Genomic DNA, 14,604 nt, shown 5'->3' on the forward strand with positions numbered 1-14,604 from the left:
GCATTGATAAACGGATGGGAAACAATGAGAAAATCGGGAACTTTAGGAAATATTAATGTTGTTTAGCAAGGTTAGTTATGGTTTTTTAACCACTAGACAGCGCCATCCATCAAAATTTTAGAAGAGAGAGTGAACCGTTGGAAAGGAAAATATAATATAAGTTCATGCCACCATCAGCATCAGTTAGATGACCATCGAGGCATTCACAAGAAAACGACTACCAAAATCACCATGGAGAAAGAACAACATCCAGTCTTTGCAAAATTTGAAGAGACGAACGTGGGACTTTCTCTCTTGTTAAGGTAAGGACGAATCAAATGCGGTGAAACCAAGTTGTGCGCTCAGTGGCAGCCCTGAGGTAACTTTCGCTTCAAGTTTTTGATTTTCCCGTAAACATCAGTGATTAGTTAGTTACTTCCAACCACTAAAATACCGTTTTCTATGTTTTCGTACTTTTTCGTCAATATATGCTGTTCTGGTCCTGAGATATGCTTTACCTTGTTTTACCGTGGCTACCGTTCACTTGCTTACATCTAGTCAGACAGCTTCAGACAGCTTCAGCAATAAACATTGCTTTGTCGATTCTACACGGTTCCAACTGGAAGTCGCGTAAAGAACAAGAAGAAACTTTTTATGGATTGATCGAAACAGCGGACCACTAATAACTCCACATTCAAAAGACGTCATATCTTTGGTCCTTTGAAGATGTCAACAATCCGTGAACTGGGAAATTTTGAGAAAGTAGCAATGAAATTGTTGACATCTTCAAAGGACCAAAGATATGACGTCTTTTGAATGTGGAGTTATTGGTGTGGATCCGAAAACAATGCACAGTAACCGGGTATTGTTAACAGAAGAGATAGTAAAGCACTCCTTGACACCAACAGTGGGTTTGCGTAACCAGTCTTTTCACTAGAGGAGAAAAGAACAAGTGTTCTCGGAAACAAAAAAAAATGACCACTATTCAGCATACTACAAAATCGAAAATGTTGGGATCGCTACACGAAAAGATATGGCTAGAGATGTAGATAACGAGTACGACCGCTATCACGCTCAACTTCTCGACGCTGGAAATCCACTTCACGATCAAATTTTTCTGCGAGGTACCTGGCAACGAATCATGTATGAGAACGAAGAAATAGTCGCCAGGGCTGCGGCCGAGCAGACAATCAAGAGACTGCTCACTGATGCTATCTCTTCCGCCCACTGCAAGACGAAGCTCATACGCCTGCGCTCGCATACGTGACACATTTCTAGGTGGGCGGGACTGGGCGTGATCGTAATCGAAGAGTGTAGAGGTTTCATGTGCAGTTGTGAAAATCAGCTTCCTATACAAAATTTCAACAGAACTGTTTGACAATGGTGAGATGTCAGGTAGGAAATGAGCAGACATTCAAACACAAATCTCACCACGAAATAATGTGATCTGTAACGATTTGAGAAAGTTGAGAGTTGAAAGTTGAGAGTTTGAGTTGAAACTACTAACTCTCGAATTACTGTGGATCAACAATCCACAGCCATTCGAAAGTTAGTAGTTTCAACTATATGTTTCCTAAATCTCAAGGTCAAGTTGATGCTCTTCTTTCCATTTACAACTTTCAACAACCTTTCCAAGTACCATCTTTGCAAGTGGTAACTACCCAGTAGCTCCCCCGGCGGTGGATGAGAAGAATCACGCACGCGCATTTAAAACCGGTGCTGATCACATTCCTACAAAGTCCTGTCCTTTCTCTGCAAATTTTTCGACCATGCAAATAGCAAACAACCACGAACTAATCAATGTTTTGCAAATAGAATGAGAAAAAGGAAGAACGGGATCAAAAAACATGTATGCTAATCGTTTTTGTGGAACAACCACGCAAAAATTGCACTAGCCTCTAGCTGATTACTCGTTTAGAATCGTAAAGCGTCCATTAAGTTCACAAAACGCTGCAATATGCAGAAATTTGAGGACATTCTCCTAGATAGAAAAAAGGTAACGTTCGGTTTTTCGAACAGACATTGGATATTTGTACAAACGGACACAGGAAATTTTATCCTCAATTATCCTCTCCTGACAAGGTAAACGTTGGAAACGAGTTATATCCCTTCACGAAAAACATTAAGAGGGCTAATGAATATTAAAGTGAAGTAGGGTATTTCAGCTCTCAAATATATGTGCCTGACGGCAAGTATTAAAGAAAAAGGCGATGTATGAGCGCATATTGTAGCGAAAATAGCTATGCTAACGCAGAAAGCAGTCAGCGACAATGCAACAGTTTCCCCCGAATTTCCTCCTCTTGAACCGACACAGCAGAAATCTAATTCCAACATTTTTTTTACTTTTTCCCGTAAGCTGAAGAAACCCACTCACTCAGGAGCTTGGAAAATGGGATAGAATAAAAATGGATAACCTAATTTAACACACCAAAAAGTATGTGCGTCTACACCAAGGAACCTCTATGTCTAACCTCTACCGTTTGATTCAAATTATAGTCCAGAAAAATTGTTCCGGACTTGGTGGTAATTGTGAAGATATTTGAAAACAGAATAACCTTTCTTCAATTTTCCCGTTGAAAATTTGGTTAAATAAGAAAATAAGATTTTCGTTTCCTGAACAGAGGTCGAAACGTCAACTTGAAAGCAAGGGAAAAGGTTGGATAGAAGATGAAAAGATTAAACAACTTATGATCTATGTCAAAATTTTAAATTGAAAATTTCTCAACAATTTTTGGTGCAAACTTCCAAGGAAAACCATCATTTATTTTAAGCTGGGAGTTTGAGAGAAGATAATAGATCACTGGATCAGTAGCTTACCGGTAACGCTTTTGCAGATCTGAAAAGGAGAGAGCTAGCGACCACTTGGAATAAGGCCGAGAGGAATAAGTCGCATTTCGATGAGAGACCTCAGAGCACGGTTAGAGGGGACGCACGACCATGAGAAAGTTTGTTTTTACCGCATAACATCTGGCAGAACTCGACATCTTCAAGAAAAAACCAGACACTATACACTGCCCATTGGCTATGCAACAGCAGAAAAAGGTAAACATCTTCAGCTTATGTGAACAGAACACTAGAAATGTGATGACATCGGTGAAAACAAACGTTCTACAATTGTCAAGGGGAATTAGCGTACCTTACGAAGTGAAGACATCAAAAAGCCGCGTCAAAACACCTAGTGTCTCAACAATCAAAAAATCTCATTGATTCCGCTAAATGCGTTTAGTATACGGGTCGAAATGGAGAACCATCATCATACTACACAGGCTCGATTAACGTAGCAAGGCTATCACGTCGAAATAACAGCAGAGAAGTCAAAAAGTATATCATAAAAGTCTCAAACAGTCTTCTAACTCTAAGAAATAGTCGACATTCGAAGATAAAATAAAAGGTGGTAAAAGAAGTGCTGAAGAATCTTTCAATTTCATGAAGAAGCTACAGAGAATGATTTCTTTCAACCTGGTTAACGCTTCTGACACATCGCTAAAACGGCCACAAATTGTATAACCAGCTTGAACGTCCGGCCAACGCCGGGCTTCAAACCTCTTGATATGCTTGCTTCGCTCGCATTCACTGAGCGTTAAAAATTAAAAGGAGCAGCGCTTCCTGTGAAATTAGATCTTCATCTTCACTACCTGAGGGCGGATGTAGTACAGTCCGTAAGAGGTTTCGCTGTGTCTGCACTATCCACCGGAGGTTCGAATCCGCCATAAGCCTTTCATCCCCCGGCGTCGATAAATTGGTACCAGACATATTTGGGAGGACATTGACTTGATTCGTCGAATAGCTTCCGCAAGTCACTGTATAGGCTACTTTAACGTTCGTGAACCCCAAACGATTCTGAATTGGAGTGAACGTGATGGCGCATCCGGAGGGGATTGATCAAGCTCAGACACTTCATCCTCTACTTTATCTTCGCTAACAACACTATCTTCGATCCTTTGAGAAATTTAAGAAGTGACGAAAGATTCCGTAATATTCTTTCTTGAAGGCCACAGTACTACCTTGGGGAAGAGTCGAAGTTGATTTTACACCTATACATCTTCTATAACGCCACGATTCAAACACATGCGAAATACTTTCTTTTCCCAACAGTAAGCACAAAATGACGCGATAAAATGAAATGATGTGAATGCACATCATCATCATCTTTTGCAAACGTTCACGGGTTTTACGTCAGATCACGTGAACTGTTAGCTATCCCGTAGGCAGCCGTTTGCACGTGTGTTTCCGATTTCTGAGGAAGGATGATACGAACGTGAGGAGCCAAACGTGCAGGAAAATCGAGATGGGGAGAACATAGGGATGAAACGCAACAAAGCAATTGTCACCACCATGAAACGGTTCCTAGCGTCTCATTTACTGCTTGGCAAATCAGTTTGGAATTACTGTGCGGTAATACCTCATCATTAATTGCACTGTGTTCAGCTACTGATATTACGCTGATCCCAGCCAATGAGCCGTCGCAACAACTTCATATTTTGGTATCTTCTCAGTGTTTTTCGACCCCGTAAGATCTGTTTTACCCCATCTTAGGGCCACTACACCAGCACAAAGCAATCGGACCCGACTGACCCCATTTCTGCTGTTTCCTGCAACGCTGCACGAACTCGACGCCGCACAATCCTCCTCATCCCATTTTTACGCTTTTTGCGCGGGTGCCACAATTCGACATTATGAATCCGGTTCTCCCCATTTCAGCGATTTCCGCTGGTGGACCGTATCACTGCCTTCCGGAATTTCTTTACATACACATCCAAATACACACGTGACAGAGTAGGCTCGCTACTATGTACAATAATGTTAGAGAAACAATGATTACCCTTAAAACGTATCAAAAATAGTACTTGTTTTGGATTCTCTAGAGGGAAAAATGATGTGAGAACTCAAGACAACCGCTTTTTGTACAACACGAATAGGGATGGATTTCTCCTACAGCCAGCACTATTTCTGCTCTTCCATTCACCCCATCCAAGCCAGGAGATCGAAAAATATGACGTTCACTTCTATCTTAGAAACAATGTAGATGGGCCGACAGCCTCGATGACGTTACATGGTCTTCTCTAACATCCTAGAAACGATGTGGAGACACCCGCACATCAAACTTCATAAAAGAAAAGAAACAGAAAAAGCGCAAAATGTACGAAAAAGAAGCAAAACGTTTCAAATCACTTCCAGGGTAATCTCTCCGTCTTTTATGACCTTCATTTTTATTTAGCCGGAGGAAGCCAGCATTTTAAAAAAAAGTTTCTGCAAAAGTAGGTTTTGCTTAGTGATTTTAACAACTTTTCACGGTTTGATTCTCTTTCGCGCATTTGGTGTTTAGGAAAAACTGCCCTCGTTTCACAATATCCGAAGTTCATCGAAAAATGCAACTCTCCACTAGCCGCATACACTGAGGACAAGGTGTTCGATATCGGCATGGTATGCGTCAGCCATCCACTTAAATTCAGAAAACGTCTTGCTTATACAATGACGTGCGGAGGCTAGCCGATATATCAAATTAGTGTTTTTATCCTAACATACAAGTCAGGTACTAATTTAATTTAATCGACCTAAGAAGAATAAAAGCCGTAGCTGACCTCAGAGCGGTTCCAAGCCATCGATCGCGGAACCGCAGATGAACCTCTCACCGTAAGCGTGATCTAAGCGCCTGCGCTTGAAGAGACTCGGTGGATATATCAGTCGGAATCGAAGTGGGACCATCGCAAACCGCAACAATGATTGGTGCTAACAATGGTTCTTTCTTGGTCCTAACTGCTACGCTCCCCCGCTGCGCTTCGAGCACAGCCGCCTTCGCAATTGCACCAAGCTTAATTTTGTTTTGACACTACATACTATAGTTACGTTCCTAGTTCAGAAAAACTCTTTTCTCAAGGAAATTAAAAATTAATTTTGTTTATGTTGTTGTAGTTATATATGTTTTTATTATATGTTGTATGTATTATTGTTTGTTATATGTTGCTTATTAGTTCTCGATTTTTGCGAATGGTACAGCGTTTGTACTATGTATTCTTGGAAAAAAAGAAATAGGCTAAGGAAGGCGTTGAAGGTCTCCATTAAAATGCCACCATTATTAGGAACCAACGAATGGTTTCACTTGTCTATGTAGTCGGCAGCAGGTTGTTCGAATGGCGACAACTATTCTCAATCATTCTTTGAATCACAAGGCTTATACGTCCAAATCAGTCAATAGTGGTCACTCCCAACATCCATTATATATATATATATATATATATATATATATATATATATATATATATATATATATATATATATATATATATATATATATATATATATATATATAAAGGATAAAGGATAGCGTCTGACGTCAATCAATCCGCTTGGGATGCGCCACCACGTTCCCTCCAATTCATTCAAAATCGCTTGAGATTAATGAACGTGTGACTGGCTTTTACAATGGCTTGTGGGGGCTAGCCGATGTGTCAAGTCAGTGTTTTTATCCTCCCAGACAAGTCTGGTACCAATTTATCGACCCCGGAGAGATGAAAGGCTTGGTTTGCGCTAGGGCGGTTTCGAATCTTCGACCGTGTGGCTACGACGGACCTCTAACGACGACTGCGCCACACCCGCCATATACAAGTATATATATATATATATATATATATACTTGTTTTCAGATACGTTCCAAACTGAGCACCAATAAGAATTTTCTGCCATCGAAAATGTTTCTGATCAATCCTAAACTTCGCCACTGACATTTCTTAACACTACTCATATAAAAGCTTCAGAACTAAACCCGAAAAACCGAGGTGTTCGCATGATCGTGAAGGTAACACATATGGTGGGAAATAACGCAGTATAAGAGTGAAAACTACAAATGATTCTACTGAATACGGCAAAAATGGAGAACAAGAGTTTCTGTTTAAAAAAAAAGTAGGCGGAATTAGGGATGAAGTCAAGAGCTTTGAGAAGAACTCCCTTCACCCGAGAACGACCAATGCAGCTTCTGCGATACCTGCTGCTGGGAATTAGGAATGTATGGAAAATGTTACACAACTGTCTATCGGTAGAAGATAAAAACTCCCTTTTCATGACATTTGAGTGAGAAAAGGTGTCGCTCTTGAAGTGCCATGTTCATGGAGCGTTTGAGTAACAAAGCGTGCAACGATTGAAAAGATTCAAAATTAAATTCGCGATGTACATTAAGATCCAACATTAAATACACATCAAAATCAATCTTTTATTCCCATCGGATTTTCAAATGAGTTGTCAGCCGAAAAACGTAAAAACGTGATAACATCGTTACGTTTGTTTTGGATTATCAATATTTATCGATAGTTTCTACGTTTCCATGCAGTCTTTTTTCAAAAAAAAAAAAAAAAAAAAAAAAAAAAAAAGAACAGCCCGGTAATTCGTAACACAGAGCAGAATGAAAGACAAAGAAAATTTTTGATCGTTTTTGACAAACACCTCTGAACTGCCCTGTTGTTCCTTTCTGATACAGATTAGGCAGGCATCAAGAGTTTCTCAATGCCTGAGCTATCATGAGGAACAGGAAGTGCAGAAAAAGAAACTCGTCCTCAAGTAGTGCTTGAGGAAATGTTATGCCCTCTAATTAACTGAACAAGTCTTTTCGAAGGCTAGAGGAGACTTATAAACAAAGTCTACATACTCCTACATTTCAGCCAAAACAGTGAAGTAAGCACAGTGTCAAAGGAAATATTAGCTTCCAAATATACAGATCCTTCAGGAACCTTCGTCTTGCTCATATATCCTGCAATTTTACAACGATTTTAACAGACGACTTAAAGGCATCACCTCACGAATCTGAGGTGGAGCAGATTTCAGGTGGAGTATTCGTATACAGGATGGTAGACTACGGAGAAGGTGGTGATTCCGTCCATTTCTTCCTAGTTGCCGTAAAAAACGGCCCAGAAGATACGGCTTCATTCGTTTTGGCGCACCATTTTGTACAAGAGGTTCGATTGGAGCGCGCCAGTCTTGTGGGATCTTCGGGCGTTTTTTACGGCAATTAGCAGAAATGGATGGAATCCCTTCCTCTCCGTGTCTTCCACCCGTATCGATCTCCACCTGAAATCTCCCCTCATTCTGATGCCTTTAAGGAAAGAAGCAGAGATTTGAGCGCACGGACGACATAACCGACTATCAACAACTCTTTTCTGAGAAGTGTAGGTGCATATTTCTCGCAGAATAAAGTACAAGGCGGCAAACGGCTATAGAAAAAAGAAGTTCAAAGCCCAGTCTTTAACTCTTGAATGACTCCATGAACAGAAGTAGTTCTCATCAAAACTCTAGGAGAGCACTCATACAAGAAGGGCAACCTCTCTGATGTCAACAAGCTAAAAAGGGAATAAAATGGACGCACTTGTCATGTTGACAGCATCCGATCGCAATTTGTGTCAATGTTGCGCGGAAATGTTGATCTTTGGCCCACCGTTTAGCTTAGCAATAATTATCTTACCTTGTGAGATTCACAAGATGCAAAATTAGCAACACATTGATTACAGACGACAGGTTAAGAAGTGACAAAGAGTGATAAAAATTCTACCTTAGCGGCATCACCCCACGAATCTGATGCATCTGTTGGTGGTGCAGATTTCAGGTGGAGTATTCTCATAAGGGATAGTAGATTATAGAGAGGAGGGTGATTCCGTCCATTTCTTCCTAAATGTCGTAAAAAACGGCCCGGAAGATGCGGCGCCGCACAAGGCTGGCGCGCTCCAGTCGAACTCCTTGTAGAAAAAAGTGCGTCAGAATGCCCGAAGTCGTATCTTCCGGGCCGTTTTTTATGACAATTAGGAAGAAATGGGCGGAATCACCACCTTCTCCGTAGTCTCCCATCCCGTATACGAATACTCCACCTGAAATCCGTACCACCTCAGATTCGTGGAGTGATGCCTTTAATCCACTTCGGGTCACGAGTACACTTTCGGTATGCTCTATTGGGTCGTGAATTACATGGATTTGGAGTTCTTATGGTGAGCGTGACTTGTCAAAAATATTTCTCTTTCAAGTACTTTGTCTTTTAAAAAGTAAGTGTTAGCTTACTAAAAAAAAGTCATGGTCCTCTCTGATGTGACTGCACTAGTAGTGTTGCTCTTTTTTTGTTTTGTTTACTAGTAGTTGCTAATGTTCTAAATATTTTTTTTATTTTAAAACCTCTTTTCAAATTCTGCATTTGAGTTAATCTGGACGCACTTATTAAGCTTTCGCCAAAAGTAAATAAATAAAGTGGTATTCATGATACGCCACTTTCTTTTCTAGACAGTGCAGCTGAATCTGCTCGCAGTTTCCGCTATCTTTCAAAAGTTTAAAAAATAGTGGTGAATTTTAGGTTTTATTAAACGTCTTAGATTGAGAGACTTTGAGCAGTAGTTCTCTGAAATCTACAAAAGAAGCGTCAGACAGCAGTCAAAAACCAACAAAAAAAAACAATGGTGCAAAGCATGGCGAATCACTAAGAAACTCCAGACTGAACATTCACGTTTGTAAACGACTTCAGTCCATCACCGTCTCCCTCTCTCTGCCTCATACAGAGTTTCTCTGCCCCGAATAAATACTTTGCTGCCACCCGGTTGGCGGCCGCCGATTATATGAGTAGTTTTGAAACAAACTGAGTTTTTCCACTTCTACAACATCAACCAAATGTGACCGTATCAGGAACTTCTGCACGTTAGACTGTTAGAGATTGTACGAAAGTTTATTTAATGATTTTCTACTTCTCTCCTTTAATGTTTTTGTTATGTAAATGCATGATAACCAAGTTGTAATCTGTCATCGTGGTCAAAAAAAAAATCCCGTATAATTTTGCTTGACAGATTTCGATCGCAAGGCGGTGGAGACCCACAAAAAAAAACCCAAGTATTGGACAGCATTCACTGGTTCCAAAAACTGCTCAAGATAAACCAGATTCCGAGCGCATTACAGAAATTGATGACAATCGATTGAGGTCACTGGACGGCGCGTGCACAAGGCTGGCGCGCTCTAATCGAACTCGTTGTAGAAAATAGCGCGCTAGAACGCTCAAAGCCATATCTTCAGGGCCAATTAGGAAGAAATGAACGGAGTCACCCTCTCTTCTTAATCTACGATTCCGTATACGAATACTCCACCTGAAATCCGTACCACCTCAGATTCGTGTGGTGATGCCGTTAAGAAAATGAGAATCGTAAGATTATAGCTAAGAGTAGTCGGACTTGACAAATCATACACCAATCCACCCTGACATCCACTTGCAAAAATAACCAGCTGCTCTCAAGAACACATGTATCACCGCTGTCGTCTGATATCCCGTTGTTCCTGGATTTGCACGAGCAAGCGCCACTAACACATGCATTTGTCTCGATCGCGCGTAAGTGTTGTCCACAGGCTTCTTTTCTCGTGGGACTCAAAAAGCATCATATCCTTCTTTGAAAAACTCTGTGAAAAGACCTGGTAGTGGGGTCGGCGGTTTTTCTACAATGCATTCCACACCCCGGGTATCTAGTCGCTCGCAGACATGGGTGCGATAGGCATGAGTACGACCCTTGTCAAGTGAAGGGAGATCGAACTCAAGGAGTGCTGCTCAAGTGAGCAGGATCCCTCCGAAAACCGTGAAGAGGGTCTTTTTGTCAATCGTTAACAAGTGCAAGGAGTTTTTCTGCCAACCGTACAAAGGTGAAGGAGATCAGAGCACCGGTTCCGACTATCGCATCTATACTCACAGATTCTGTCCAGCGCATCCCGTTGAAACGCATCGAGGGAAATGTAGTTGGGGGGAGGGTGCACTTAATGGCGCCCTTTTTCTCGACGCTCCAACTTACTTTTTTCTCTTAGTAACTTTAGCTTACATGACAGAGATCCTCCAAGACTAATGCTTAGGTCTCAGACCCCGACTGATATAATTATTTACTTTGAGAAATAAAGGCGCCACTGAGCGTCGCCCCACCTACATTTTACCCAACGCATCATGTCTGATTCACCTCATTTTACTTTCTCTGGCATATCTCTGACCTTTGACGTTCACGTAGGACTGGACTTCGAACACCCTCTTCTCTTGCGCAATACTCTAAGCATCGCCCTTCTGTGAGCGCTAATCGCATTTTCCTCCTGACTGCAAGGCGTACGGTTTTCCAGAGCGTAAGTCAGAGCAGAAAGAACGGTGGTGTCGAATAAGTAAGCGCACAGTTCCTAGTCCTCTCAACTGCTCTTTAATGCTCTCCAACTGCTTGCCTCCTCCAGACTCGGAGATCATGTCGTTCTTCACGTCAGTTTCCCGACCCATGCTGTTACCTCCTCTGCTGCTTCAGCCAAAACTGGTCCTCTTCTCTCTTTGGGGTCCACTTTCATCGCTTCTCTGCAGGGACTTCGCTAGCTTGGGGATAAGTTCGTTTTTGCCTGCAGCTCGAGCAGCTCCAAGGTGAAATATTACGGTTTCAAGGCCAGATCAGGGTAACTTGACTTACCTGACTTCATCGGCTGACGCGACTACCCTCATCTTCGCCGTAGTGCCCCGTCTTTGAAAATAACTCTGCTCGCTCTTGCATGTGTCGCCCGCTGCATACCACAACTTCCGCGCAAAGATTTTTACTGTGGGATACCCGAGGCCAAATGTACCCGAGCAACCATCCAAGCAGCCTCCTCTCCGTGCGATCAAGCCTCTTCATCATCGTAGATGATGCTGCCCAAGTCTCTGATCCGTACACCATGATGGGGGGAATTGCGGATAGGCAGACTCGTGGCTTGACTACGTTGGTGATGAAGGTCCTCCACAGGGATCTCGTTGAGGAGTTAAATGCAGAAATGGCCTTGGTGCATCTTTGCTGAATATCTTTCTTGTAACTACCATTCTTCTTCGGCATACAGCACAAGTAACAGAACTCATCGACAAGATCGATCGGTTGTCCGTCCACCCTGATTTCCATTCGAGGTCTCAAAGATGCCCACATCTATTTGCATTTATCCGGGCGTAGACGCAGTCCATAGGCTGCAGCCAGCCTCGATACGCGGTTGACAACATGTTGAAGTTTTGTACTGATTTCTGCAAGTATAACAACATCGTCAGCGTGATCTCTCAAGAGGCATCCTGATGGTGCTAGGATAATATCGGCCAGACACTAATCTACTGATCTTCGCATATTGTCGTCGATGGCAAAACTGAACATTAAGGGTCCTGTCACTGCACCTTGTGTTACTCCAGTTACCATCTCAAAAGGTGTTCTACATCCGGTTGTTGTTCGAACTGCAGCGGTTATTCGTTGATTCATGTCATCAAGCAAGCGAACGAACGCTCTTGGTACGCCGTCGGTGCGGAGCGCGTTAAAAAAAACGGCCTCGATGAGGAGTGTCAAAAGCGGATTTAAAGTCCAGAAACGCTAATTCCATTGGGTACGAATACCGCTGCTAGATTTCGATCACTAAATTGACGATGAACACCTGGTCAATCGTGGATCGGCTAGGACGAAAACCAGCTTGTTCGTAGCGTGTTGTTTTTTCGCGATGTTAATGATTAGTCGGCCCACGATAACCCGCCACAAAACCTTTGCACATAACTTGCAGCAAAGAGATCCCTCGATAATTCCACAGCCCGTGACGGATAACTCCTCTTGGAGGGGAATTATGATAGTGTGTCTCCACGAGTCAGGTATCCTTTCGTCTATCCATATTTAACGGATGATCTTTGTCATCTCACGAATCCCAGACGGAAGAAGATATCTCAGCAATTCTGCGCTAATCACTTCGCCTTCACCAGATTTTCTATTTTCCATCTCTTGAATACAGAACACAACCTCCGACTCAGTCGGTGGTTCATAGTTAATCGCATATGTCGGTCTATCAACGTGCTCGAGTTCAGGAACCGGCTGCGCTTGCCGCTTCAGCGACGACTTGAAATGATCCCTCTAAATTGGAAGAGTTGCATCACCGACAACCTTTCCATTGGGAGTGTTGAAGACCGGAGAACATCTTTTCATTTAGCCGCTATGCTGTTTTAGTAAAAGATAGCCTTTCCGCGGGTTCTCGTCCTCCCACGCATTTTCAAACTCCTTCGCTCCTAACATCCATTCGTTTTCGCGGTCTTTTTGCAGTTCGTAACGCAACTTCCTTCTCAGTCGCTTTTCCTGACTAAAATCGACAGCGCTGCAAACAGCTCATAAAAGATTATAATTGGATTTTGTTTCCGCAGATGCAAAGGCAAACTTTTTCCGCGGCAATAAAACCGGAAGCGTTCCCGTGCAGCGTCCTGGACGCAATCTGTGAAGGAATCCGCGTCGCTAAGCTTCTTCCTGGTACGTACTCCGTCATGAGCAGACACGTAGCCGAAATTTCGTTCTGCATTCTTCGTCTTTCAGATCTGCCATTTCGACTTTCGGTTGAAGAAGGACTCCTGGGCTTCTTGTGGGACTGTATCATGAAGCTGAAACCAACTGAATGGTGGTCAGAGTCGAACGTGACGTCCCAAACAGCTCTAAATTTTTGGGTATCTGATTGTGGAATGTTCGCCGTCAGAACGTGGTCGAACTGAAGTTTGAGAGTCCTCGTCTTCCGCTTGCTCTGCTCTTCAGGCTTTAGAAAGGTTGACCTCTCTCAGGTGAGCTGATGGTGTCGATTATTCCTCTTAAACGTGAAAGCGATGACGTCCAAGAGGAATAATACGTTCGTTCACGAAAGACCTTCACGGAAGTTGACTAGACGGTCACCGCTGTCCGACGTGCGCTCCATAACATTACCACTAATACCGAAAATACCATTTTCCTGGCACATCGGATTGTTCTTCGAGTCACATCGGATTGTTGTTCGTCCTATCTTCGCATTTGCGTCGACTCCACCAATGACCACCTCCTGGCTGGCTATTTTAGACAACAACGCATTGAGTTCATCATAGAAGGCGTCCTTACTGTTGTCCTCAGCGGTTTCCGCAGGTTCGTGGGCACTCACGGTCCAGAGTTTACGTCCTCTGCGGTCCCTCAGTCTTACAAAGGCGCATATAGACGACGTTGACCCAAATTCCTCCACTAGGTTGTTGTAATCGTTCCTCACAACTCACAACTACTACTACGCGCAGCTACCTACTTTCTTCCCATCAGCATCGCCACAATATATGGTGCTGATGACGGGCCGACCTATCATGTGTGTTTCCTGCAGTGCAGCAACGGGCAGACAGAGGTACATAAGTCTAGAAAGGGTCCTTTCTTGGAGTTCACTCGATAGGGTTCGGCAGTTCAGCGTGACGATTGTTGCCAAAGACTGCAAGCTCCCCTCAGGCAGTTGACCTTTCAGCTTAAGCGATGTGCTGGGCGACAGCACCTTTTCGCAATGTAATGAGAATCTTTCGCTATACAACAGTACCGCCATATAACAGTGGAGAACTCATGTAATTAGGGAAGAATTTAAAGAGTAGCAGAATAAGCTTGACACCTTTTAGCTGTGTGAAATGTACATAGAAGGACATTTTTTTTACAAACAGTTAAAACACATAGTTGACAGGTTACTTATTTCTACCTTTAAATTTACTGTTGCCCATGTCATGAGGAGATAACGCTGCAAAATAAGGTTGTGCGTGCACGCATATGCACGCGATCATGCTTAATTCTCGCTGACTACAATGAAAAACTGCGCCGAAAACGGCTTTGCCTACCTAATTTTTTTACGTGTCTCGTG

General features: G+C 42.7%; 3 protein-coding genes across 6 annotated transcripts; 1 reads left to right on the forward strand and 2 right to left on the reverse strand.

Moving 5' to 3' along the window:
• Positions 1-781: 781 nt before the first annotated feature.
• On the forward strand, positions 782-13,468 carry RB195_013092 (uncharacterized protein; the record flags this gene model as incomplete). Of its 3 annotated transcripts, XM_064202757.1 has the most annotated exons (5): positions 782-890; positions 969-1,103; positions 5,306-5,403; positions 13,130-13,232; positions 13,296-13,468. In XM_064202757.1, 5 exons carry the CDS (start codon positions 782-784, stop codon positions 13,466-13,468), a joined length of 618 nt encoding a protein of 205 aa, XP_064058638.1. The 3 variants fall into 3 exon arrangements, with proteins under 3 accessions (XP_064058638.1, XP_064058639.1, XP_064058641.1); XM_064202758.1 differs by lacking the exons at positions 5,306-5,403; positions 13,130-13,232; positions 13,296-13,468 and having other exon boundaries at positions 969-1,246; XM_064202759.1 differs by lacking the exons at positions 782-890; positions 969-1,103; positions 5,306-5,403.
• Positions 11,418-11,894, reverse strand: RB195_013093 (uncharacterized protein; the record flags this gene model as incomplete). The annotated part of the gene is made up of 1 exon (XM_064202760.1): positions 11,418-11,894. One exon carries the CDS (start codon positions 11,892-11,894, stop codon positions 11,418-11,420), a length of 477 nt encoding a protein of 158 aa, XP_064058640.1.
• A 137-nt stretch (positions 13,469-13,605) lies between the features above and the next one.
• RB195_013094 (uncharacterized protein) lies at positions 13,606-14,073 on the reverse strand (the record flags this gene model as incomplete). Of its 2 annotated transcripts, none has more annotated exons than XM_064202762.1 (2): positions 13,606-13,953; positions 14,017-14,073. In XM_064202762.1, the coding sequence occupies 2 exons, from the start codon at positions 14,071-14,073 to the stop codon at positions 13,606-13,608; spliced, it is 405 nt and encodes a 134-aa protein (XP_064058642.1). The 2 variants fall into 2 exon arrangements, with proteins under 2 accessions (XP_064058642.1, XP_064058643.1); XM_064202761.1 differs by having other exon boundaries at positions 13,606-13,958; positions 14,013-14,073.
• Positions 14,074-14,604: the final 531 nt, after the last annotated feature.

The sequence above is a fragment of the Necator americanus genome, chromosome V (assembly GCF_031761385.1).
Source record: "Necator americanus strain Aroian chromosome V, whole genome shotgun sequence".
In the NCBI taxonomy this organism is placed as follows: Eukaryota; Metazoa; Nematoda; class Chromadorea; order Rhabditida; family Ancylostomatidae; genus Necator; species Necator americanus.